This window comes from Zalophus californianus, chromosome X (assembly GCF_009762305.2).
Source record: "Zalophus californianus isolate mZalCal1 chromosome X, mZalCal1.pri.v2, whole genome shotgun sequence".
In the NCBI taxonomy this organism is placed as follows: domain Eukaryota; kingdom Metazoa; phylum Chordata; class Mammalia; order Carnivora; family Otariidae; genus Zalophus; species Zalophus californianus.
Window position 1 is genome coordinate 669523 of NC_045612.1, and position 24880 is coordinate 694402.

The 24880-nt window shown below is 36.5% G+C and overlaps 1 protein-coding gene across 3 annotated transcripts in view; it reads right to left on the reverse strand.

The window, feature by feature from the left end:
* Positions 1-24880, reverse strand: part of BRCC3 (BRCA1/BRCA2-containing complex subunit 3) — a 59442-nt gene that overhangs the window by 20988 nt on the left and 13574 nt on the right. For all 3 annotated transcript variants that reach the window (XM_027608328.1, XM_027608325.1, XM_027608326.1), the window contains exons 6-7: positions 19960-20048; positions 18046-18101 (exon numbers count right to left, since the gene is read on the reverse strand). In XM_027608328.1, coding sequence (XP_027464129.1) covers positions 18046-18101; positions 19960-20048 — 145 coding nt within the window. The remainder of the gene's footprint in view (positions 1-18045; positions 18102-19959; positions 20049-24880) is intronic.

Here is a 24880-nt window from a genome sequence, read left to right on the forward strand (position 1 = left end):
TGTATATGGTGTGAGTAAAGGGCCTAATTTCATTTTTGTACATGTGGATATCCAGGTTTTCCAAAATCATGTATTCATTTTATTGTGGATTCTTGGAACTCTTGTTGAAGATCAGTCAACCAGAGATACGTGGTTTTATTTCTGGGCCTTCAATTCTGTTCCATTGGTCTAGATGTCAATTTTTATGCCAGTATCATACTTTTTGATTACAGTAGCTTTGTAATAATAGTATTTAGAAACCAGTCAGTGTGATGCCTCCATCTTCGTTCTTGCTCAAGATTGCTTTAGCTATTTGGGGTCTTTTGTGAGTCCATATGAATTTTAGGATTGTTTCTTCTATTTATGTAAAAAATGCCATTGGGGGGGCAATGGGGTGGCTCAGTTGGTTAAGCATCTAGCTCTTGATTTTGGCTCAGGTCATGATCTCACGGTCCTGGGATCGAGACCCACATTAGACTCCCTGCTCAGTGGGGAATATGCTTGTCTCCTTCTCCCTCTGCCCCTTTCCTCTCTCTCTCAAATAAATAAGTTTTTTTAAAATGCCCTTGTGTTCCCTGTGTTTCTGTCAAATAAATAAAATCTTGGAAAAAAAAATAAAACGCCATTAGGATTTTTTTTTAAGATTTTATTTATTTATTTGAGAGAGAGAATGAGAGAGAGAGAGAGCACATGAGGGGGGGTAGGGTCAGAGGGAGAAGCAGACTCCCTGCTGAGCAGGGAGCCCGATGCGGGACTCGATCCCGGGACTCCAGGATCATGACCTGAGCCGAAGGCAGTCGCCCAACCAACTGAGCTACCCAGGCACCCAAACACCATTAGGATTTTAATAGAGAATGCACTGACTCTTTAGATCACTGTCAGTAGTATGGACATTTAATAATATTAATTCTTCCAATCCATGAACAGGGCATTTCTTTCCATTCTGTGTCTTCCTTAATTTCCTTCATCAATATTTTATAATTTTCAGGGTACAAGTCTCTGACTTCGGTTAAGCTCATCCCTAAGTATTTTATACTTATCACTAAGTACTGTGAATGGGATTGTATTCCCTATTTGGGTAGTTTGTTGTTTGTGCATAGAAACTCACCTGATTTTTATATATTTGTTTTGTATTCTGCAACTTTACTGAATTTATTAGTTCTAAGATTTTTGTTGTTGAGTCTTTAGGGTTTTCTATATATGCGATCTGTTATCAGATCTGAGATAAATTTTACTTCTGATATAGAGGCCTTTTACTTCTTTTTCTTGTATGATTGCTCTAAGACTTCCAGTACTCTGTTGAATAGAAGTGGCAAGAGTGGGTATCTTTGCCTTGTACTGGATCTTAGAAGGAAAGCTTTCAGTTCTTTCCCCCATTGATTATAATATTAGCTGTGGGTTTTTCATGTGTGGCCTTTATTGTACTGAGGTAAGTTCCTTCTATACCTATGTTGTTGAATTTTTATACTTTTCCTGCATTTTATGGTTTTTCTGCATCAACTGAGGTGATCATGTGGTTTTTACCTCTCATTCTGTTAATATGGTGTATCAAATTGATTTATTTGCATATGTTGAAACAACTTATATCCCAGGAATAATCACATTTGTATACTTGTTAATGGTGTATAATCTTTTTAACGTGCTGTTGAATTCAGTTTGCTGGTATTTTATTAAAGATTTTTGCATCCCTGTTCATTAGGGATATTTGCTTGTAGTACTCTTTTCTTGTGGTAGCTTTATGTGGCTTTGGTATCAGGGAAATGCTGGTCTCATAAAATGAGTTTGGAAGTGTTCACTCTTCTGTTTTAAAAGGGTTTAAGAAAGGGGTGCCTGGGTGGCTCAGTCGTTAGGCGTCTGCCTTCGGCTCAGGTCGTGATCCCAGGGTCCTGGGATCGAGCCCCGCATTGGGCAGGAGGCCTGCTTCTCCCTCTCCCACTCCCCCTGCTTGTGTTCCCTCTCTCACTGTGACTCTCTCTGTCAAATAAATAACTAAAATCTTAAAAAAAGGGTTTAAGAAAGATTGGTATTAATTCCTCTTTGAATGTTTGGTAGAATTTACCTGTGAAACCATCTGGTCCTGAGGTTTTTCTCCTAGTCTGTCATCTTACAGATGTCACCCTTCATGTAATTTAAAGTTTATGCCAGTAGTTACTTCCCTCATGGATATATCACAAAGATGAATGAGTGTTATTTTTAAAGTTATTTTCTCATTGTTTCTGCATGGTGTGAGGTTGGCTTTATCTCTAGATATGTAATACCTATAAGCTTTAGGAATGTTCCATTTAGGGACGGGAGGATCTGGTGCAATCAGGACATTTTTTTTTAAAGATTTTATTTATTTCTTTGACAGAGAGAGAAACAGTGAGAGAGGGAACACAAGCAGGGGGAGTGGGAGAGGGAGAAGCAGGCTTCCCGCGGAGCAGGGAGCCCGATGTGGGGCTCGATCCCAGGACCCTGGGACCATGACCTGAGCTGAAGGCAGACGCTTAACGACTGAGCCACTCAGGCACCCCAGGACATTTTTTTCTTAACTAATGGCTTACAACATCCCTAAGATAACTGAGGACATCCCACTGTTATTCCTTTTGAGAAAGATAGGAGTATAAGCTTCAAAAAGGATGTTTATTAATGCAAGGTATACGTGTGTGTATATATATATATACATATATAATATACATATATATATGGCATATACACACACACACACATATATGCACTATCTATATATTTGCAATACACACACACACACACACATTTGCACTAAGCCCCCAAAGTGAAACCCATCATTATAAGCAATTAAATGTTAAAGTGACTCCCTTGCATTATTGTGTAACTTTAAGCTGTTCTCAATTGGAAAAAAAAATGACTAGAATGCTCATTTAGTCTTTCCATTATTTAGTCATTCATTTATTCAATGTTTATTCTGTTCCTATCTTATATTTTCTCTGTTTCTGTCCAGGTTGCCCTTTTCCTTTATGGATTCTTAGGCCCCTTGAATTTCCTATCACAATGCTGCATTACAGTCTTTACTACTCAATACATTTGAGAATCTATGTTAAGAGTAGGGACTGCAGCTTTTACTTCTTGATTTCTCTCCAATACATCCTATAAAAGAAACTGCTCCAAATATCCCCTAAGTATCTTTCGTAGTAAACAAAAGCCCTAATTTTTAGCTGGGTGCATTGACTTTAAGCTAAAATATTTCTTAGCATCTCTTGTAGCAATTGTTACTGTATACTTGCTAGCTAATAAGATATTTATGAAAAAGTTATATGTACTACCTGGAAGATTCCTTAAAAAGAGGGGGATCTTTTTTAAAAACTTCCTTCCATTTGCTGTTTAGAATATCATGGTAAGTCTGAAAGTTTACCATACATCTTGGGCTATTTGGAGACCTTGTAAAATGGAGTAACAAGATAGAAGATGCCTATTTCCTTTAATAACAGCCATTTACTGTCTACCTATTTACTTCCTTTATGTGATGGAGAATTTAACTTTGCTTAAGGTACTATTTTTGGAGTTTTTGCTTAGTTCTCATTATTTATTATCTCAGTAATTTTAAGTAATACAACCTAGTAAATTGTTATACACATATTATGAACCTAAATAAAAATATTCTGATTATTTGACTTTAATTTTGGGGCTATGAACATAGGGCTATATCCATGTATAAGACAGATGCTATTCATATAAGAATAAAAGGCTAGACCTAAAAAAAATGTATGGAGAGATTTTCAACTTTATTAGTGATCAACAAAATGCAAAGTAAAGCCACAATACAATACTACTACACACTCACCAGAATGGCAAAAATGAACAAGCAGATAGTACCAAGTATTGGCAAGGATGTGGAAGAAGCAACTCTCCAATAATGCTGTTAGGGGTGAAAACTGGTACAGACACTTTGGAAAACTGTTGGCATTATCTATTAACGCTGAACATATATACACATATACTTATATATTCTACTCCTAGGTAGGTACCCAACAGAAATACCCAACAAATGTACATATGTTCACAACAACAAGAATATTCACAGCAGGACAATTTATAAGAGGCTTTTAAAAACTGGAACACTCTCTCAACAGAATGAATAAACTGTGGTATGCTCATACAATGGAATATTTAACAGTGCAACAAGAATTACTAAACTACTGCTTCATGTAACAACATGGATGAATCTCTCAAACATAATACTGATTGAAAGAAACTAGACACAAAAAAGTACATATTGTATGATTCCATTTATATATGGTTGAAAAACAGGAGAAAGTGACCTATGGTGTTAGAAGTCAAGATTGTGGAAAATCAGGATTCCAACAAAAGCATCTGGCTACAGAGCTACGTTCTTATTTATTATGCTATATTGTCTTTCCAGAAAAGAGAAAAAAATCCAATTCATTTTATAACTTAATAAAATAATCCTGAAACCAAAACCAATCAGGAGAAGTCCAAAGTCAAGAACACTTTAGGCTAATGTCACTTATGGACACAGATGTAACATCTTAAGCCAAATATTAGCAAATAGAATTTACTTTGTATTAAAAGAACAATACATCATGGGAAAGTAGGGTTTATCTCAGGAATGCAACAACAGTTCAGTTTAAAGAGTTTTCAATGTAAATCATTACCTTAGCTAATGAAAAGGGAAAACAGCCACATTGCCAATTCAGGAAATGACAAGCAGGCATATGATAAAACTAGAGACATTCATGATTAAAAATTCTCAGTAAACTAGAAAGAAACTTCCTTAAGTTAATGAAGGAATAGACGATGTCTACCACAAAATCATAACACCCATACTTGATAGCACATCAGAAGTATCCCCATTAGATTCAGAAAGACAGTGATGTTTGCCACTCAACTCTGCTATTCAACTTTTATGTGTAAGTCCATATCAATGAAATAAGAATACTCCTGATTGTTTGCAGATTATGATCATCTACCTAGAAAAATACATAGCACCTATATGGCAAGAATAACCATCCAGAATTTATAATAGAAAAAGGGAAAAAATCCTATTTAGGAAAGCAACGAAAAGTATGAATCTAATGAGAAATACTATAGTGTATATTTGTTGTTTTTGCTGCCATATATTGTCTCCTCCTTCTTCTGGAAATAGTAATATGAAAGTAGGATTACCAAAACCCTTTCTCCTTCAAGGTGACAAAATGACCTTAGATTAGCTTCCCAGAAACCTGATAAGTGTAGACCATCAGCTGTGTAACCCACCAAGTGGGCCTGGCTTCTGATAAAATGCTCTGGGTGGTATCCTGCCTCTGCATTAGGAGGGCTGCAAGTGCACATAAACACCTAGTAGGAGTCACAGACTAGGTTGAAGTGCATATACTTTTTGTTCTTGGGCCCTGTCCCTGGCTGGGATCCAGACTATGTACAGGGACAAGATGGAGTGGTCCCTAATTTTGGACATGGGACTTTTAAGCCACAGTGGCTCCCACTCTCCCCCATCCCCATCCCATATGCTGTCATTCCTTCACACTCCTCTCACAATAACACTACAAGGGGAACAGTGAATTAATATCTCCACTTAACATATAAGGAAACTGAGGCAGAGAGACCTTGAGTTATTTTCCCAAAGTCACACACCCAGTTAAAGGTGCCTTCAGGACTCAAACCAGGTTGGCTGGCTCAAGGTCCCATGCTCTCAGCCACTGCCTGTTTCACAAATCAGTGGTATGTGAGGACAACTAGTGATGTGACCACAAGGGGTTAACTCAGTTAAGTTCCAGGTGAAGTAAGGTTGTAAATGTAAAAACCAAAATGATAAAAGAAAATACTTTGGGCTATATTTATGGTCTTCAGGAAAAGAAAGGTATTTTAAGAAGACAAATGACATAAATGATAACAGTAAATACATTCATTTCAAAGTTTTTGTCTAACAAATGGCACAATAAAGTTGCAAAATATTTGCAACATACTTGACAAAGGATGAAATTCCCAGAACATATAAAGAAATCATGCACATCAGCAGGTAAAAACCCCAACAACTCTCACTAATAATTGCCTGACATTAAGAGTGGCCCTGTATGCCAGGTTTGAGCCAGTCTCTTAATCTCTGAGCTCCTTTCCTCATCAATAAAGGGGGGCACAGGACTTTGGGGAAAATTAAATGAGAGGAGGCACATCAAGTACCCGACAGTTTCCATTAGCAATGACTTTTGTCAATGTCTTTCCAATGTCTACGGTTTTTCTCCTATAATCTATTGATGTAATGAATTATAATACATTTAGATATCCTGAAGTTTAAGGAACCTTGTATTTCTGGATTAAAGTGAACTTACTCATTGTGTATTATTCCCTAATTACACTGCTATATTTGATTTGTTGATATTTTATTCTGAATTTTTACATCTACAAGTGATATTAGTCAATAGTTCTCTTTTTCTGTGATATCTCTAATCAGGTTTTGGTGTTAAAATTATTCTAGTTATTTAAAAAAATTGGGGAGATTTTAACCTTTCTGTATGGTCTGGAAAAACATGTAAATTGATTTAGAACCACCTATCCTTCAAAGGTTACTTAGAATTCAGCTGTGAAGCCATGTAAACATGATGTCTTTTACAATCACAGATCCTTAATCACCATTTTCAGTCTCAGCTTTGATAACTACACTAAATAGGTTTTCTATTTTTTAATCAACTTTGGTATATTTTCCTAAGAAATCACCCATTTCCTTCAGATTTTCAAATCATTTGTCACAAAAGTCATGTACTAATGACTTATAACTTATTTTTTTTTTTTTACTTTTGTCATACAGTCAAAAGTGTAGGGAGTACAGTTCAAAGAATTTTAACATAGACTCCAGTAGCCACTTTAACAAGGATACAGAATTTTCCATCAACCACACTGAAAAACTGTCTTACGGTTTGGTAATCTACTCACCTACTGAAAGAATTTGGGTTGTTTCTATTTTATGGCAGTTATGATAAAGCTGCTATAAACATATGCATACAGGGTTGTCTGTGAAATTATGTTCATTTCTCTATGGCAGATAACAAGACTGCTAAGTCACAAAGTTTTCTAAAGTGACTATATCACTGCATTTCCACTAGCATTTTATGAGCTCTGGTTCTGCATCCTTGCCAGCACTTGGTTCTGTATATATTTGTGACTCTACTAGGTATGTAGGAGTATCTCATCATGGTTTCCATTTTCATTTTCCTAATAGCTAGTGATGTTCACCATCTTTTCATGTGCTTATTTGCTATCCTTATATACTCGTTGAAGTATCTGTTCATGTCTTTTGCCTTTTTCTTAATTGGGTTGTTTGGTTTTTTTTGTTGAGTTTTAAGAGTTCTTTATATATTCTTGATACAAGTCTATTGTCCGATATGTGATTTGCAAATATTTTCACTCGTTCTATAGCTAGTCTTTTTATTCTCTTAAAAGTTTCTTTCATGGGGTGTGTGGGTGGCTCAGTCGGCGTGTCTGACTTCAGCTCAGGTCATGATCTCAGGGTCCTGGGATCGAGCCCGTCTCAGTGGGGAGTCTGCTTCTCCCTCTCCCTCTGCCCTTCCCCCCGCCCCATGCTGGCTCGTGTTCTCTCTCAAATTTTTTTAAAAGTTTCACTCAGCAAAGTTTTTAATTTTTTTAAAGATTTTATTTACTTATTTGAGAGAGAGAATGAAATAGAGAGAGAGCACGAGAGGGAAGAGGGTCAGAGGGAGAAGAAGACTCCCTGCTGAGCAGGGAGCCCGATACGGGACTCGCTCCCAGGACTCCAGGATCATGGCCTGAGCCGAAGGCAGTCGCCCAACCAACTGAGCCACCCAGGCGCCCAGCAAAGTTTTTAATTTTGATAAAGTCTCATTTATCAAATTTTTCTTCTATGGAAAATACTTTTGGTTCTATGTGTAAGTTGTTGGCAAACCCAACACACAGATTTTCTCCTCTCTTTTCCTCTAAATCTTTCATAGTTTTGTTTTCTATTCAGACCTATGATCTTTTCTTTATATGAAGTTTGATATAAGGTTTAGATTGACATTATTTTATACATGGTAGTCTAATTGTCTAATGCCATTTGTTGAAAATGCTATCCTTCCTTCACTGTATAGCTTTTTCAGTTTTGTCTAAAATCAATTGGCCATCTTTTTGTGGGTCTATTTCTGAACTCTATTCTGTTCCACTGATCTAGGTGTTTATCCCTTAACCAGTACCATGCTGTCTCAATTATTGAAACAGCACACAAATGTACTCTCAATTTGCCTCTCTTCTCTAATTTTTGTCTCTACAGATTTGCCTATTCTGGATTTCATACCATTATGTGGCTTTCTGTATCAGGCTTCTTTAATTTAGCATGTATTCTAGGCCTCATCCATGTTATAGCATTTATCAGTACTTCATTCCTTTTTATAACTGAATATTCCCATTGTATGGATACACTACATTTTGTTTATCCTTATCAGTTGATGGACATATGGGCTGTTTCCATGTTTTGGCTATTATAAAAAATGCTGCTATCAGCATTCAAGTACAAGTTTTTCCTTGAACACTTGTTTTCAATTGTCTTTGGTTTTACCTAAGGGTAGAACTGCTAGGTCATATGTTAATTCTATATATAAACTGTTGAGGAATCACCAGACTTTTCCACAGCAACTGAAGCAATGTATATTCCCACCTGCAATGAGTCAGGGTTCCACTGTCTCCACAGCCTCAGCAATATGTTATTTTCCTTTTAAAAAAAATTATAGCTATCCTACTAGGTGGGAAGTAGTATGTAATCATTATTATTTTTTACTTGCATTTCCCTAAAGACTAATGATGTTGGACAGCTTTGTATGTGTTTACTGGCCATTTATATACATTCCTTGGAGAAATGTCTACTCAAGTCCTTTGCCCATTTTTAAAAATTGAGATGCAATTCATATAAAATCAACCATTTTAAAGTGGACGATTCAGTAGGGCTTAGTACATTCACAATGTCAGGGGACCCCAACGCCTGACTAGTTCTAAAACATGTTTATCACCCCAAAATGAAACACCATATTCATTAAGCAGCTACTCCCCATTCTTCCCTCTCTTCAACCCATTGCCAACCACCAATTTGCTTTCTGTCTCTATGGATTTAGCTATTTTGAATACTTTATATGATGAAATCATACAATATGTGACCTTCTGTGTTTGGCTTCCTTCACTTAGCATAATGTTTTCAAGATTCCTCCATGTTGTAGCAGGTTTCAACATTTCATTCCTTTTCTATGAATGAGTAATATTCCATTCAATGGATATACAGTTGATACTTAATATGCGTTTGAACTGTGTGAGTCCACTTACATATAGATTTTTTCTTAAACACAGAAAAGCATTATAAATGTATTTTCTCTTTCTTATTATTTTATTAACATTTTCTTTTCCATAGCTTACTTTATTAGAAGAATACAGTATATAATACATATACAAAATATGTGTTAATTGACTGTTTATGTTATCAGTAAGGTTTCTGGTCAACAGTAGGCTATCAGTAGTTAAGTTTTGGGGAGGTCAAAAGTTATATGTGTATTTTTTACTGCATGGAGGGTTGGCACCCCAGCCCCCATGCTGTTCAAGGATCAACTATACTATATTTAGCTTATCCGTTCATCAGTTGATGAACATTTGGGTTGTTTCCATCTTTTGCTACTGTGACTACTGCTGCTATGAATATTCACATACAAGTATTTGAGTATATGTTTTTAATTCTTCTGGATATGTACCTAGGAATACAATTACTAGATCATAAGATAATTCTATTTTATACTTTTTAAGAACCACCAAACTGTTTTTCACAGTGACCACACCATTTTATATTCCCACCAGCAATGTCTGAAAGTTCCAATTTCTCCACATCTTTGTCAACTTGCTATTTTCCATTTTAAAAATTATGTTCAACTTATCAAATGTGAGGTGGCATCTCATTTTAACTTTGATTTGCATTTTCCAAATGACTGATGTTGAATATTTTTCCATGTACTTGTTGACCATTTGTACATCTTCTTTAGAAAGGTCTATTCAAATTCCTTGTCCATTTTTAAATTGAGTCTTTTGTCATTTTGCTGTTGAATTTTAAGAGTACCTTATATATTCTGAATACTAGAGCCACAGTAGATATATGACTGGCAAATATTTTCTATTCTGTAGCTTGTCCTTTCACTTTCTTGATAATGTCTTTTGAGGCACAAGAGTTTTTAATTTTTTAAAAGTCCACTTTATGTTCTTTTGTTATTCATGCTTTTGGTGTCATAGCTAAGATTCCATCTACAATCCAATGTCAGGGGGTGCCTGCCTGAGTGGCTCAGTCGGTTAAGCATCCAACTTCTGGATCTCAGCTCAGGTCTTAATCTTAGGGTCGTGAGTTCAAGCCCTGTGTTGGGCATGGAGCCTACTTAAAAAATAAATTAATTAAAATTAAAACAAATCCAATGTCATGATTATCCCTATGTTTCCTTCTAAGTGTTTTCTGGTGTCAGCTCTTCTATTTAGGTCATTGATCTATTTTGAGTTAATTTCTGTTTATACTAGATGTGGATATCCAGTTGTCCCAGCACCACTTGTTGAACAGACTATTCTTTCCTCTTTGAATAACAATAGTACCCTTGTTGAAAATCAACTGGCCACAGGTATACAGGTTTACATCTGGATTCTCAATTCCATTCCACTGGTTTATATGTCTATACTTACACCAGATCCACACTGTTTTGGTTGCTGAAGCTTTGTAGTAAGTTTTGAAATCTGGAAGTGTGATTCCTCCAACTTTGTTCTTTTTCAATATTATTTTGGCTATCCAGGGCACCTTGCAATTTCATATAAATTTTAGGATCATCTTTTCCATTTCTGTAAAAAGGGCCATTAGAATTTTTTTTTTTTAATTTTATTTAGTTGTAAAACAGAAAGAGAGAGAGCACAAGCAGGGGGAGCAGGAGAGGGAGAAGCAGACTCCTTGCTGAGCAAGGAGCCCAATGTGGGGCTCAATCCCAGGTCCCTGGGATCATAACCTGAGCCAAAGGCAGATGTTTAATCGACTGAGCCACCCAGGTGCTCCAAAAAGGGCCATTAGAATTTTAATAGGGATTGTACTGAATCTGAAGATCTCTTTGAGAAGTATTGCCATCTTAACGATTTTGAATCTTCTGATCCATGAATATGGATGTCTCCTGATTTATTTAGGTGTTCTTCAATTTCTTTCAGCAGTATATTCTATTTTTAACTTTACAAGTCTTTCCCATACTTGGTTAAATTTTTTTCCTGGATACTTCATTATTATGGATGCTACCGTAAATGGAACTATTTTCTTAATTTCCTTTTTGGATTGTTCCTTGCTGGTGTGTAAAACACAACTGATTTTTGTATATTGACCAAACACTACAGCTTTGCTGAATTTATTAGCTCTAATAGCTTTTGGGGACTTCTTTGGGATTTTCTATATAGATGGGATAGTGTCATCTTCAAATACAGATAGTTTTACTTCTTACCTTCCAACTTGGATGCGCTTTATTTCTTTTCTTGCCTAATTGTCTTGGCTAGAACTACTAGTACAATGTTGAATAGCAGTGGTGAAAGTGGGCATCCTTGTCTTGTTCCTTATCTTAGCAAGTTTTCACTCTTTCACCACTGAGTAAAATGTTATCTGTGGGTTCTCTTAAATGTCCACAAATGTTGAGGAATGTCCTCCAAATTCCTAGTTTTCTGAGTGTTTTTATCATGAAACTGTGTTGGAATTTGTCAAATACTTTTTGTGCATCAATTAAGATAATCATGTGGGGTTTTTCCTTCATATTATATTAATTGATTTTATCTTAAAACTTGCTTATATGTCTGGGATAAATCCCAGTTGGTCATGACATATAATCCTTTTAATATGCTGTAGGATTCAGTTTGCTAGGACTTTACGGAAAATTTTTATCTGTATTCACAGATAAAAGTAATTTTCTTTTTTGTGATATTTTTGTCTGGCTTTGGTAACAGGGTAATGTTGGACTCAAAGAATGAGTTAGAAGTATTTCCTCCTCTATTTTTTGGAAGAATTTGAGAAGGATTAGTGTTAATTCTTCTTTTAGTGTGTGGCAGAATTAACCAGTGTAGTCATCTGGTTTTAGAATTTTCTTTGTCAGGAGGTTTTTGACTACAGATTCAATCTATTTTTTGTAGGTCTGTTGTAGTTTTCTTTCTTTTTGAACCAGTTTTGGCAGTTTGTGTATTTCTAGGAATTTTTCCATTTCATTTAGGTTATCTAATGTGTTGGCATGCAATTGTTCAGTTTTACCTTATAATCCTTTTATTTCTGGAGGGTCAGTAGCAGTGTCCCTACTTTTATTTCAGATTTTAGTTACTTGTGTCTTCTCTCATTTTTCTTTGTCATTCTAACTAAAGATATGTCAGTTTTGTTGGCCTTTTCAAAGAACTACCTTTTAGTATATTTGATTCTATCTATTGTTTTTCTTAAAAAAAAAAAAAGATTTATTTGAGAGAGAGTGAGAGAGCACAAGCAGGGGTAGGGGCAGAGGGATAGGGAGAAGCTGACTCCTGGCTGAGCAGGAAGCCTGATGTGGGGCTCAATCCTAGGACCCTGAGACCATGACCTGAGCCAAACAAAGACACTTAACTGACTGAGCCACCCAGGTGCCCCTTATCCATTGTTTTTCTATTCCCTATCTTGTCTTCAACTTTAACAATTATGATTTCCTTCCTTCTGATTGCTTTGTATTTTGTTGACACTTTTTCCAGTTCCTTAAAGTGTAAAGTTAGGTTATTGACTTAAGATATTTCTTTTTTATTATTTTTTTATTTTGTTTTTTTAAAGATTTTATTTATTCATCTGAGAGAGAGAGAGAGAGAGCACAAGCAGAGGGAGAGGCAGAGGGAGAGGGAGAAGCAGACTCCCCGCTGAGCTGAGAGCCAGACGTGGGGCTTGATCCCAAGACCCTGAGATCATGACCTGAGCCGAAGGCAGATGCTTAACCGACTGAGCCACCCAGGCGCCCCTGTTTTATTTTTTAAGTATCTCTACAACCAACCTGGGGCTGGAACTTACAACCCCGAGATCAAGAGTCACACGCTCTACCAACTGAGACAGCCAGGTGCCCCTGGCTGATTTCTTCTTTAATATACAGCTATAAATTTCTGAGTACTGCTTTTTCTGTATCCCATAAATTTTGGTATATTGTGATTTTATTTTCAGTCTCAAAGTATTTTCTAATTTCTTTTGTAATTTTTTCTTTGTCCCATTGGTTAAGACTGTGTTATTTAATTTCTACATATCTGGGAAATTTCCAAATTTCCTTCTGTAACTGATTTCAGATCTCATTCTGTATTTGTAGAAGATGCTTTGCATGATTTCAAACTTTTTAAATTTATTGAGACTTGCTTTGTGGACTAACATGTGGTTTATCCTGGAGAACATCCCATGTGCACTTGAGAAAAATGTATTCTTGGCTACTGTTTGGTGGATCTACTAGTAACAATACTCTCAGTTTTGGTTTACCTGAGAATGTCAATTTCGCCTTCATTTTTAGAGGATCATTTTGCCAGATACAGATTTCTTCCTTAGTAGTTCTGTTCTTTTTTTTTTTCTATCAGCATTTAGAATATTTCATCCCACTGACTTCTAGCCTCCCTGGTTTCTGATGATAAATTGCCTCTCAATCTTATTGAGAATCCCTTGTGTGTAATGAATCACTTCTCTCTTGCTGCTGTCAAGATTCTCTCTTTGCCTTTTGCTTCCAACACTTTGATTATATGTATCAATGTCAATCTCCTTGAGTTTATCCTGCTTGGAGTTCTTTGAGATTCTTGCGATGTGTAGCTTCATGCCTTTCATCAAATTTGGGAACTTTCTGACCATTATTCCTTTATATATACTTTCTGCTCCTTTCTCTCTCTCCTCTTGTACTGAGACTCCTATTTTGAGTATATTGATGTTTCAAAGTGTCCCATGGGTCTCTTAGGCTCTGTTCAATTTTCTTCATTCTTTTTACTTTCTGCTCCTCAGACACTAATATCAGTTGATTCTTTCTTTTGTCTTCTCAAATCTGCTGTTGAACCTCCATGGTGAATTTTTCACTTCAGTTATTGTACTTCTCATTCCAGAATTCCTATTTGGTTCCTTTTTATAATTTATCTCTTTACCAATATTCTCTATCTGATATCCTCTGTCATTTTCATGGTTTCCTTTAGTTCTTTGTACATGGTTTCCTTTTAACTTTTTGAGAATATTTTAGTTGATTAAAAGTCTTTGTCTAGTAAGTCCAAAGTCTGGGCGTTCTCCAGGAATGTTTTTATTAATTCTTTTTTCCTATTTATGGCCCAAAATTTGTTTCTTTGAATGCCTTTTTTTGTTGTTAAAACTGAATGTTTTGAATATTATAACACAGTAACAGTGGAAATCAGATTCTACCCAACCCTAGGGTTTGTTGTTGCTGATTGTTTTATCTGATTTTGTGTGTTTAGTGACTTTCTTGAACTAGTTTTTCATAATCTATATTCTTTGTTATGTGTGGCCACTGAGACTGCTGTCCTGTTAGCTTAGTGGCCATGTAGTGACTCAACAGAGATTTCCTTAAATGTGAGCTTGTGATTTTTTTTGACTAAGCATTTGCCTGGTTGCTATAAAGTTTTGATTAGTTTCTACAGTTCTAATAACGTTGATTCTGACAGTTTTTGCCAGATTATTCACTGCTTTTGTGGAGAACTTCCTGGCAAATCCATCCAGTGAGTCTTATATTTCAGTGATTGTAATTTTTAGTTCTAAAGTTTGCACTGGGTTCTTTAAAAGGGCGTTGCATTTGTATGCTGAGACTTTCTATTTAAACATTTGCTACAGATGTATTTGTGATTTTTAAAAACATTTTTATAATGGTTAGCTTAAAGTCTTTATCAGGTCATTCCTACATCATTGTCACCTCAGTGTTGGCATCTGTTGATTATTGTTTCCCACGCAAGTTGAAACTTTTGTGGTTCTTCCCATGCTAAGCAATTCTGAATTATATCCTGTGTATTTTGAATATTTTTTTTATGATATACTGAGTCTTGTTTATATTCTACAGAGAGTGTTGTTATTTTTGTTTTAGCAGGTCATCTGCTTAGTTAAGTTCAGGTTGAAATTCCCACAGTGGGCTGTGGTTCCAATGTCAGTACAATTTTCAGAGCATTTCTAGTGCTCTTCAGATCTTTCCTGCATATATGCCACCCAGTGTTTAGTATGAAACCTATGTGGTGGTCTACTAGTTAATTCAGTTATCATTTATGCTAATTAGGATCAGGTCCATACATACATGGCTCACGAGTGGGCCCAGAAATTTATAAATAGGGCACCCGAGTGGCTCAGTCATTAAGTGTCTGCCTTCGGCTCAGGTCATGATCCCAGGGTCCTGGGATTGAGCCACGGATCAGGCTTCCTGCTCTGTGGGAAGCCTGCTTCTCCCTCTCCCACTCCCCCTGCTTGTGTTCCCTCTCTCGTTGTGTCTTTCTCTGTCAAATAAATAAATAAAATCTTAAAAAAAAAAAAAAATTTATAAACAACTTTATGAAGGTGGCTTTAACACACTCCTCCCTTTGTGTAATTTCCTGGAGGCTACCCTTTTTGGTCTTCCTGCCAGAAATTTTGGACTCTAGTTAATCTTTTGTGCTCTTCCACACCTGGGCCTCTGTACACACAGAATGTTTAGTAACTAGCCTTCCATTCTTAAGCCAACATTATCATCATCATCATTATTAGCAACAACAGCAGCAGTAAAAGTTCTCCTAACTAATAGAATAAACTGTCTCGGATTGCAGCAATTGTTAAGATTGGTATCCCAGAGCAAGATACCTGAAATCTAACATTTAGTGATCCCTGAGAAAAGTGGCTGGCTCTCAACTCACTCACCCTAAAATAAAGCCTCCTGTTGACAAGCTAAGGCCACAAATAATGAGCTATCACTCATGTTTTTGTTGGCTTGTTCTTAAAAAGAGGATGAAAAAGAAATACTTAAAAAAATAAGTTATAAAATATTATAAATATAACATGAATATAAATATAATAAAAAATAAACAGAAAAATTACCACAAACAGGTAACTGAAAAAACAGAAGAAAATTTAACATTTCCTATTTAACTATCATATCAACAAATCAAGAATAGGATACTGTGAAATAGGAACAACGATTAAAACAAGGAAAAATCTCTTATAAGATACAAAAAATTGCTAAATGAAAGGGCTAGAAGATAAAATCTAAAATATGCTTGAGAAATCAGAACAACAAAAAAGAGAGAAAATATGAATTAAAAGAGTCACTACTGTCAATCTACAACCTTTAATATCTAATATGAGTTCTAGAAAGAGAAAGGGAAAACGGGGAAGATTTATCAAAGAATAGAGAAAAGGATATGACACACCTGTCCTACTAACGTATGGGGAGAATGAGGTAGTCATAGGAGAGGAAGCTGTTAAGGTATCTCTTTATGCTGGGGCTTCAACTCCATGAGGAGAAATACACTGGGTAAACGAAGGTGGGCATTAACCATGAATAGAAGGATTCATGCCCTGATTCCCAAAACCAGCGTGAAACCAGGAAGTCTCCTTTCCCTATAGCATAAGTTCATTTACTTCATCTTTCCAATGCTTCAAATGCCATCTTCAAGTCAAAATGGAAAGGGAAGTAACTCAAAGAATGAGAAATTATCCCCCAAAGACTGAGTTACACTTGAAGAAGCTTTAAATGATGGGATTGGATTGAATTATAAATAAGATTTTCTCTTCCCGGGAACTGGGTATATATGGATTGTTTAATCTGAGGATACAAAAGAAAATGATAGCAGAGAACTTCCCAGAGTTGAAGGACAAGTGCTGACTGACAGCATCCAGCACTTTGAGTCATACAATATCCACACTCTGGTTATATCATATAAAATTTCACAACATCAAGAATAGAGAAGTTCCCAAAAGCTGTCAGAGAAAAAAAAAAAGCCCTATAAAAGAATAAGAATTAGACTGGTTAAAGACTCAAATGCATGCCTTTCTTAGAAAGAGTGAACCAAGAAAGACGACATGAAATCCAGACAGTGGATTGAAATGAAATCCACTGAAATCGGTGGGTCTAACCAAGGACAATAATGAAGGAAAGTTCCAGGATGTCAGCGAAGACCTGACTAAGGTGGGAAGATGGAGGGCTTCAGGGAGTGAGCCTAGCAAAAGCAGGGACTCCAAAGATTTCTATATTACTCCTAAGAATTTGGAACTCAGGGAGGTGATAAAGGCTGAAAAATAAGGAGAGAAAAGCCATTCAAAAACCCCATGAAAAAGCAAAAAGCTATTCAAAAAAGGAAATGGAATCCTAATATACTACTTTACACTGCTTGGTTGTACATGGAATTATATTTACGTAATAATAATAACATAAACACTTTATTTTCTACTCTTAGAGTCAACTAGTAGAGAAAGCACAGAAAATGCAATCATGGTTACAACACATAACACACGTTTGCAACTGTGAAAATTTAAAGGTTTATAGTAAAAATACAAGTAACAGCAAGGAGCCAAAAGATACTGTCTATTGTCTGTTGCTGACAGAACAAATAAAGGGGCAAACCTTAAGAACAGAAAAGTCACCAACAGAAGAACAAAAAGTAGTAATATAATATAATAGAGATGGGGCAGGGTACTTGAGCTTAATCCTCATTTGTTGAGGGCAAAATAACATAATAAGAATAGATAACACCTAAAATTAGTAAATCAAGGAAGAGTATGAAAAGTATATTATTTAAAGATATCAAAGTAAACATCACTTTGGCTCTGCTGAAGTGACTGACGTGTTTCCTTCCAGATATTTTATGTATTTACCAGCAAGCATGCTGGCGTGTTGATGTATATATACACACATACTATTTTTGTACCTTGCGTTTTTTATTTAATGATGTTTCTTACAGATATTTCTGTATTACTACTGAACCTCCTCATATTTTTAATGGCTGCATATTATTCCATTATTTAGATGCATAATTTATTTAATTGGGTATGTACAATCAATTCCCTGGAATGAAAATTAGCCCACCAATACATACATACATACATACATATGTCTCTGTCATACTTACTCTGAGCTCTTTTGGGCCTGTATAGATTGAAAGCAAGTGTAGAGTACTCGGCCAGTCTAAAAGAAAAAAAAAAGGAAAAAGAAAGAGAGAAAGAGGAAGAAAAGAAAAGAAAAGAAAAGAAAAGAAAAGAAAAGAAAAGAAAAGAAAAGAAAGAAAGAAAGAAAGAAAGAAAGAAAGAAAGAAAGAAAGAAATATCACACAGAGAAGGATTAATATTGATACAGTTATAGCACTTTAGAAGATTCAAACCTAATACATCCTTACATGAGTGGTATCCGAAGACCCTCTAGAAGTGGAAGGTTAAAAGGGATTCCAAAGATGGAATATGCCATAAATCAATTTCTATAAAGGATCATGTACTCAACTCAGTCAATATGAAATGGCCATAATGAAACATCTGTTCATGTGACAGCAAAGAATTTCTTATAAACATGAGAACCAAGAAACTAAGAACCAGAGCATTCGAACTGCTTTGTTGGAAGCTGACAAACATTCAACTATTTATAATGACAATATGATGACAAAGCCAAAATCATTTCATATGAAGTATAAAGTTAAAGATTACTGTTTCTGGAAAAGAGTGATTTTATGAATAATATTCATCATTAATATAAATGCTGACAATATAAATAATGTACTAAAGGACAGAGCACACTTGATAGTTTAGCCAAAATTCATTCCTACAATGTTAAATAGTAATTTTCTTTTTGTTTGAATTGACACATAGTCAAACCTCTTGACATAAACATAAAATTCAAACAGAAACACTCTAAATAGAGAATGGCAAGACTAGCCATTGATTGGGCTGCTTAACTTCTCTTAACTTCTCTGAGCTTCTCTGAGCTGGGCTCATCCATAAAATGCAGATAATAATAACCCTCAGGGCTCCTGGATGGCTCAGTCAGTTAAGCATCCAACGCTTGATTTCAGCTCAGGTCATTATCTTGGGGTGGTGAGATCGAGTCCCACATCAGGCTCTGAGCTCAGCACAGAGTCTGCTTGAGATTCTCTCTCCCTCTCCCTCTGCCCCTCCCCCACATTCTCTCTTTCTCTCTAAAATAAATAAATAAATCTTTAAAAAATAATCATCCTCATAGACCTGTTGTCAGGGTTAGAGCATATTTATGTAACACACCTAATAAGTAGGCACCATACAATAGATGATAAATGGCAGCACTTGTTACTATTATTAGCCAGCAAAATATATACAGAACCTGGCCCCTAATCATTACCTCCACTCCTCATAGTCAAATCTCCATCAACTCTTGCCTAGATTACTGCAGTACCTTCCTAACTGGTTTCACAGATGTCATGGATTCCACACTCCCTCCTTCCCCGTGCACCCACCCCCACCCCCTGACTAGTCTACTATCAACACAGTAGCCAGAGAGATCCCATTAAAACATAAAGTCACCCTCTAGTGGCTTCCCAAGTCAGTCAAATCAAAGGCCTCATGAGATCCGGCACCTGGTTATCTTTCAGACCTCATTGTAAAATGATCAAATGAGTTATTGTCCAGACCAGGACACTTCCAAGAAGGAAAGGTGCTAACTAAAGAGGAGACTGGAATAATGGGGTACAACTGGGACCGACAGAGGCAAACTGGGACATATGGTCATGGTCTTCCTCATTCTGCTGTAGCCACACTGACTTCCTTGATGTCCCCTGAACATGCCACACTCACCTCAGGGTCTTTGCACTGGCTATTTCGTCTGCCTGGAACGCTCTTCCCCCAAGAAATCCAAGACTTGCTCCCTCACTTTCTTCAGGTCCTGACTCAATGACCCTTCTCATTGAAACCTTCCCTGGCCACCCTATTAAAATTGCAAAAAGATTTTTCTCTATTCTGTGTGTGTGTGTTTACACACACACGTGCACACACACACACACACACACACACACACACACAAATACCTTTGTGTTTTTATCTTCTATGAAACAGGAAAAAATAAGTCCTACAAAGCCTTGATCCATCATCTGGTACATGGCTTGCGTGCGAACATCTGAAAATAAAAATAAAAATCTCACAAACATGAAGATTTAAAGATCATAGCAGCGGGCGCCTGGGTGGCTCAGTTGGTTAAGCGACTGCCTTCGGCTCAGGTCATGATCCTGGAGTCCCAGGATCGAGTCCCGCATCGGGCTCCCTGCTCGGCGAGGAGCCTGCTTCTCCCTCTGACCCTCTCCCCTCTCATGTACTCTCTCTCTCTCATTCTCGCTCTCTCAAATAAATAAAAATCTAAAAAAAAAAAAAAATAAAGATCATAGCAGCATACAGTCCTCCCAGGGTTCAGATTCTACAGGCAGAACAGAGATATATCCTAAGGACAATATGACTGTCAAAGCATAAACATTTTACCAGATGAGGGAAGAGTACCATGAGAAGTCTGCAATTAAGTAAGAAAAGCTAGATTAATAACTCTTCAGTTGGCCCCCCAAAATTTGATAATTCCTTCCACGGGACTCAGAGAGAAAGGAAGGCCCTGGAACAAGACAAATAGCTTCCTCAAATAAGCCTTTTGGTGGACATCTTTTAGGGAAGTAAATACATGAGACTTGACAATAAAGAATGGAAATGTAGAACTATTATGGAGGAAATTCTTACAGAGACTGCAACAGAATTAAAACCAACATTCCAGGGAGTAGAAACAAAATCTCACAAGATGGTTATGCAATTTAAGAAAAGGAAATCATAAACAGGCACCAAAGAACAATATTTGAAAGGATTAGTTAAAAGATTACCCCAAACTAAATAGAGGCTAAATTTAAAAATCTGAGGTCTTCAAACCATTGTTTATGAAGGATATAAAAGATCAGGTATTACAACAAAACACTGAAGGGTGTGGTTCGATCCAGGGACTTATGCCCAGTTACTTTGGCAGTATGTTCTTAAACATTGGGACTTCTCCCCCGCGTCTTCCTAAGTAGGCTAAAAACTTTTTCATAAAATTTGTTTATAATGATTCTAAGGAGTATTGACTTGTAACTTCTAGAACAGAATGCTTGTTTGGGAAAATGTAATTTGATACAGTGATTGGTTGTTTAAGCTTAATTGAAGATGCAGCCTGTATCTGTCATGGGAGGTTGATTTAACCCAACTTTGGTGGCAATTACCTAATACATCACTGTTTTTGTTGCAGTGTGAATTACCTCACTCCATAAGAAAGAACTGAGCAGATCTTAAAATTATGAACATATACTTAACAGGACCAATAAAGCGTATATAAGAGTAACTTAAAAACCATGCCAAGTCTCATGAGATTTATTAAATAATCTACACTATTTAAATCACTTCCCTTTTTCTTTTGCAAACTATGTATAGATAAAATTTCAGTAAGTTAATGGTGTGGGTATGACATAACTTCAACTATCTCTTTCTCCACCAAACCTACACTTCGTCCTCCATTTCCTACGTTCATAAATAGCATTCCCACTTAACCAGTCAAACTGAGATGCAATAGAATTCTTAGGTCCCTGATTCATACAAATCTCAGTTCAAATACTGACTCCAGTTATGAGCCATCTCTGGTTTCAGACAAGGTATTTCAACTCTCAGCCTCAGCTTAGTTTCTATCCTTAAGAGCCGAGCACTCCTCATTAATTGGGAAGTGTTTTTAAGGAATAGAATCATTATAGTATCAAATGCTACATAAGATGGAGACATAAAATGTTTACTAGATTTTCTCTCTGGTTTTTGTTTTGTTTTGTTTGTTTGTTTTTTGGAGAGAGAGCACGCATGTGAGGGAGGGAGGGGCAGAGGGGTAGAGAGAAAGACAATCTCAAGCTGACTCCGCACTGAGCATAGAGCTGACATGGGGCTCGATCCCAGGACCCTGAGATCATGACCTGAGCCAAAACCAAGAGTCAGACGCTTTACTGATTGAGCCATCCGGGCATCCCTAATGTTTACTAGATTTTTAACATGGATGTCACTGATGACTTTCAGTGGACTGGAAGGCAGACTAGAGCAGGGCGAAGAGTGTGAATGAAAAGTGAGAAATGTCTTTGACCTGAAGGAGAAGTGGGATTGGCAAGTATTTTTGTTGTTTTCTTAAATATGACGTAAAGCTCCATGAAGGCAGAGGTCTTTTTTTCTCATTCACTGCTTTATCCCCAGCACCTTGAGAAGGGCTGGACACATAGTAGACACTCAAATTTATTTGTTGAAGGAACAAATGATGGGGAAAACCCACTACAGCGGAAACGGATAGAGATGTTGGAGAGAGAAGCACAAAGAAGAGTGTAAAGTTCTTCAAGTCATGGGAGGCAAATATTGAGAGCCAGAGTGGAAGGATGGGTATTAGCTAAGAGGAGGGAAAAGGAGAAGATGAGCCTAATGATAAGTGAGTAAAGAGAAATGGAGAAAATTCCTTTCTACTGACTCCCATTTCCTTTATTAAAGTAGGAAGCAGGGGCACCTGGGTGGCTCAGTCCCTTAAGTGTCTGCCTTTGGTTCAGGTCATGATCCCACGGTCCTAGGATCAAGTCCTGCATCGGGCTCCTTGCTCCTCCACCGGCTCCCTGCCGCCCCCCCCCCCCGGTTGTGCTCTCTCTCTCTTCCTCTCTGTCAAATAAATAAATAAAATCTTTAAAAAAATAAAGTAGGAAGCAGTGTTATCCACTGAACGTGAAGGAGGAAGTGAGGAGTTCAGAGGTTTGGGAATGACAAAAAAGCTAAGGAACTGGTCTACATCGAAACTAAAAGGACATGATACTACACGCCATGCATGATCTGAGAATGAATTCTGGACTGGAAAGGAAAAATTGCTACAAAGGACAGAAATGGGAGAACTGGCAAAATTTGAATAAGCTCTGTAGATTACATGAAAGGATGATATCAATGTCAATTTTCCAGATTTTGATAATTGCACTGTGGTTATGGAAGTAAATATCCTTGTTCTTGAGAAACAGACAATTTAGTATTTAGGGATAAAGGAGCATCATGTCTACAACTTACTCTCAAATTGTATGTGTATAGAGAAAACGATAAAGCAAATGTGGCAAAAGGTTAACAGTTACTGAATGTGGTTCTTTATACAGTTCTTGCGGTTTTTCTGTAAGTCTGAAATTCTTTAATAATCAAGTTTTAAAGTGTTAGCAGGTGTGTTTGACCCATATCACCCTTGCCTTTGTTCACATACTTTCTCTATACCCCTGCTCCTTCACTGCAAAACCCAATCCAAAGCCAAAAGACTCACATTATACTCTTGAAGGAATAAGATTCTGAAAGTGGGTTATCAAGTTCTACTCCAAACCAGTTTCCATTTTATTCCCTATACGTAAAACTTTGTCCTTTGTATATTTTATTGTTATGGTGGGGAACATAATTTAACATTGTTAGAGTTTCATTATTTACTGTGCCTTTTATTACAGAATGGCCTATCTTCTCTCACTTACCCTTTTCCTAATGATGTAACTGTGACTTATTTTCTCCATATAGCTTAACCTAGCCTGTTATTTTTTTTAGGTTTAAAGCTTGTCTTTTTATTCTTTTTTTTAAATTTAAAGTCTTTAAGTTTAAAGCTTGTCTTTTCTTTTTTTAATTTAAATTCAATTATTAATATATAATGTATCATTTGTTTCGGGGGTACAGGTCTGTGATTCATCAGTCTTACACAACACCCAGCACTCACCGTAACACATACCCTCCCCAACGTCCATCACCCAGCCACCCCATCTCCCTACCCCCGTCCCCTCCAGCAATCCTCAGTTTGTTTCCTAAGATTAAGAGTTTCTTACAGTTGTCTCCCTCTCTATAAAGCTTGTCTTTAATGACATTTTATTCTTGTATTTATTTTTTAGTCCTAAGGCTTTTATTTTTACATTTGCTGTTTCAACTCACTGGTGCAAATGTTCTTTATTTCTTCCTTATTGCTGTTACTCTTTATTCCCCCTTTAGTACTTTAACTGTTTTTCTTCCTCACAAAATCATAAGGTCCAAACCAGCAGAAACTGTGACTACATTGTTGCATCCAGGTTATCTTATAAATTTGTTGAATAATCATTTTTTACTCCTTCTCACTTGTCGTTCCTATTAAACATAATTACTGTACATACTTTAAATCATTGCTCATTTTTTTCCCAAGACTTGCTAACAGAGGGCACCTGTTTCACTCAATTCTTAAACAGCCATTTGGAGATGAGCTATGTATCTTTGTATCTACAAAATTCCTTAGGCTCTGAAAATCTACAACAATCTTGTCATTGTGAACACCCGTTTAGTTGGGAGAGGATTTTTTCTTTAGTTTTATCTATAGTTTTGAGATCTTAGTATTTTTGTTAATCCTTCCAGTGTTGTCTGCCCTTCAACTTTAGATAATCATGCTCTCTCCATGTCAAGTTATACAGATAAATGCTTTGGTATCTATCTTTGCTATTGTGCTAAGCATGGGACAAAATGCCTTATACATGATTTCATATACTGTTCCGATAACACGTTCCCCTTTTCTGTCAGCGAGGGAATCATGGTACAGAAAAGTTAAAAGATCTTCTCAACCAGTAAGTGGCTGAAATGAGATTCTAGCAGACCTGTTCCCTGACAGAATCCAAAGCTGCTATTCCCAACTCCCGTGCTTTAATAACTCTCTGAACTTTCTATTTCCTTTATTCCATTTTGCTATTTATTCCTTTTCCTTACCCAGTTACGTATTATTATTTTTTCAAGGTAAGGTCTCAATGCTCTAGTCTCCAAATTTATTTTGTGTTAAAATATTTTCATTTGCCTCCTTAATCTTATTTCATTATTTAGAGTTGGTTTTTTGTTCAGTTACATTCTGCAGTGACTTTGTTTTCCTAACAGCTCTAGGTTCTTGTTGAGCAGCTTGGCTCTTTTGCC